Genomic DNA, 2,496 nt, shown 5'->3' on the forward strand with positions numbered 1-2,496 from the left:
GGAGGGGACTTTTTACAAAAAGAACCCGAAGATGCAATGGATTATCTTGATGAGATTGCTGAAAACTCTAACACATGGACTGGACCTTGCCCTATGGACTCCACTGATAGGACTAGAACTAACACTACCACTTCTAGTGGAAGTGTTTTCAAGTTGAGGGAAGATGATAACATGAACGCAAAAATTAGCATGTTAACTAAAGAAATTAAAGCACTCAAAATGAAAGGAAGTAGGAGTGTTAGTGCTACCTTTAGAGAAGACCCAATGGAGGTGTGTAAAATCTGTCATGAGATAAACCATTCTACAAATGAATGTGCATCACTTTCATCATTCTTGAATGTTCCAGAAGAACAAGTACATGCATTTAATTTATATTGGCCAAATAATTCTTCATATTCTAACAATTATAACCCAAATATGCGAAACCATCCGTATTTGAGTTATAAGAGTGACAATGTGTTGAATCCTCCTGCTCCAAGGAATTTAAATTCACCACATGCATCATCATCATCTAGAACTTCCTTGGAGGATGCACTTAGTACTTTCATCCAAAGGCAAAGTGAACAAAATCAAAAGTTTGAATCCATGCTCACTAGGCTAGATGAAGAGGTAAGAGAGACCAAGAGTCATATAACTAGGCTTACAAATTCATTGAGTGGGATAGAGAGAGGGAAGCTACCTTCCCAAACTCAACCCAATCCCATCAATCAAAATCTAAAAATTGGCTCTAAGGATAAACATGAGGATGTAAAAGCTGTGACCATTTTGAGGAGTGGTAAAGAGATTGATAAAAGTTCTCCTTTAGTAACTAAGAAATCTAAGGAGACCCCAGTTGAAAAAGAGAAGGATGAAACTGAGTCACTTGAATTTGGTGAAATTGAACAATGCCCAATCCCTCCACCATTTCCACAAGCCTTAAAATTACCTAGGAAATTGGACACCGCATCTAAGATATTAGAGCATTTGCATCAAGTCAAGATAAATTTGCCATTATTGCATGTTATCAAGTAAGTGCCTGCATATGCCAAGGTAATTAAGGATTTATGCACCATCAAGAGAAAGCATCATGTGAAGAAGACCGCATTCCTAACAGAACAGGTAAGTGCAGTTATTCAACATAAGACCCCACCAAAGTATAAGGATCCAGGTTGTCCTACGATCTCTTGTACTATTGGAGATTACATCATGGAGCATGCATTGCTAGATCTTGGGCAAGTGTTAATTTGATCCCTTTCAGTGTTTATCAAAAACTTGGACTTGGTGAGTTGAAACCTACTTCAATAACTTTACAGTTGGCTGATCGCTCTGTAAGGGAACCGAGAGGGATTGTTAAGGATGTGTTGGTGAAAATTGAACAATTTTATTATCCTGTTGATTTTATTGTTCTAGATTACCAACCTGTTTTACATCCTAGTGTTCATACCCCTGTTATTTTGGGTAGACCTTTTCTTGCCACAGCTAATGCTTTAATTAATTGTAGGAATGGAAGGATGCAACTCACTTTTGGTTCCATGACTTTGGAGCTAAACATATTTCATGTGGCTAAACAACCACATGAGGATGATGATTGTGCTTATGTGAACCTCATTGAGGCGGTGGTTCAAGAAGAGTTTAATAAGAATTGTTTTTTTGATCCTCTTGAAGCTCTTCTTAATAATTCTGTTGATTCTTATGATTAGAATGTGATATTCATGTATCTGAAAATTTTTCTTTGTTGAATCCTCACAGGTTTTGAAGAACAACAGATGATGGTAATTAATAAAGGATGGAAGCCTTACTTTGAGGAGCTACTAGAAAATGAAAAAAAGCTCGTGCATTCAAGTGAAGAGGGAACACAACTAGAGTTTAAGCCGCTGCCGGTGGTCTTAGATATGCATATTTAGGCCCAGGTAAGTTAAAACCTAGGTGGGATGGCCCTTTCATTGTAAGGGAAGTGTTTAACCATAAAACTGTAGTAGTTGAGGACCCTAAGGATGGTAGGATTTTGAAAGTAAATGGACAAAGGGTAAAACCATTCTTAGGGGAGTTATACCAGAGGAGAAGTCTATGTCACTGGAGATCCCTGCCTATTGGGATGCTACGTGAACTCTGAAAGAGCCATATGAAGTTGTACCATATTTGTTTTAATTTTTTTTTCTTTTCTTTTTGCTTTTTGTTTTTGCTTATGTTTTTTTTTTTGTGAGCTAACATTTGCAGGTGTGAAAGAAATTTCAAAAAAAAAAAAATTAATTCAAATGCTTAAGGTAACTTCTTCCCTTTATACTTGAATTTATTTTGGCTTTGATACATTGAGGACAATGCAATATTTTAGTTGGGGGAGAGGTCTACACATTTTGCTACACCTTGCATGATTTTTAAAGGTCTACACATTTTGCTACACCTTGCATGATTTTTTTTTTCCTTTCTTTTTGGTTGCAACTTTTCAATTATTATTAAAAAAAAAAAAAAAAAAAAAAAACCTTGAATTTGAATGCAGAAGAGTTATAAGCTTTATTT

The 2,496-nt window shown here is 36.1% G+C and overlaps 1 protein-coding gene across 1 annotated transcript; it reads left to right on the forward strand.

The window, feature by feature from the left end:
- The first annotated feature begins 36 nt into the window (after nt 1-36).
- LOC136069942 (uncharacterized) lies at nt 37-1,679 on the forward strand. Its single transcript, XM_065779095.1, has 2 exons — nt 37-1,007; nt 1,238-1,679. The coding sequence occupies exons 1-2, from the start codon at nt 37-39 to the stop codon at nt 1,677-1,679; spliced, it is 1,413 nt and encodes a 470-aa protein (XP_065635167.1).
- Nucleotides 1,680-2,496: the final 817 nt, after the last annotated feature.

This window comes from Quercus suber, unplaced genomic scaffold, assembly GCF_002906115.3.
Source record: "Quercus suber isolate HL8 unplaced genomic scaffold, Cork oak 2.0 scaffold_198, whole genome shotgun sequence".
In the NCBI taxonomy this organism is placed as follows: Eukaryota; Viridiplantae; Streptophyta; class Magnoliopsida; order Fagales; family Fagaceae; genus Quercus; species Quercus suber.

What these genes read in the sequence shown, in the direction of transcription:
- LOC136069942 (XM_065779095.1), top strand. Translation starts at nt 37, where the DNA reads ATGGATTATCTTGATGAGATTGCTGAAAACTCTAACACATGGACTGGA. An exon ending in CCATTATTGCATGTTATCAA is followed by an intron (nt 1,008 to 1,237) that starts GTAAGTGCCTGC and finishes GATCCCTTTCAG; the next exon opens with TGTTTATCAAAAACTTGGAC.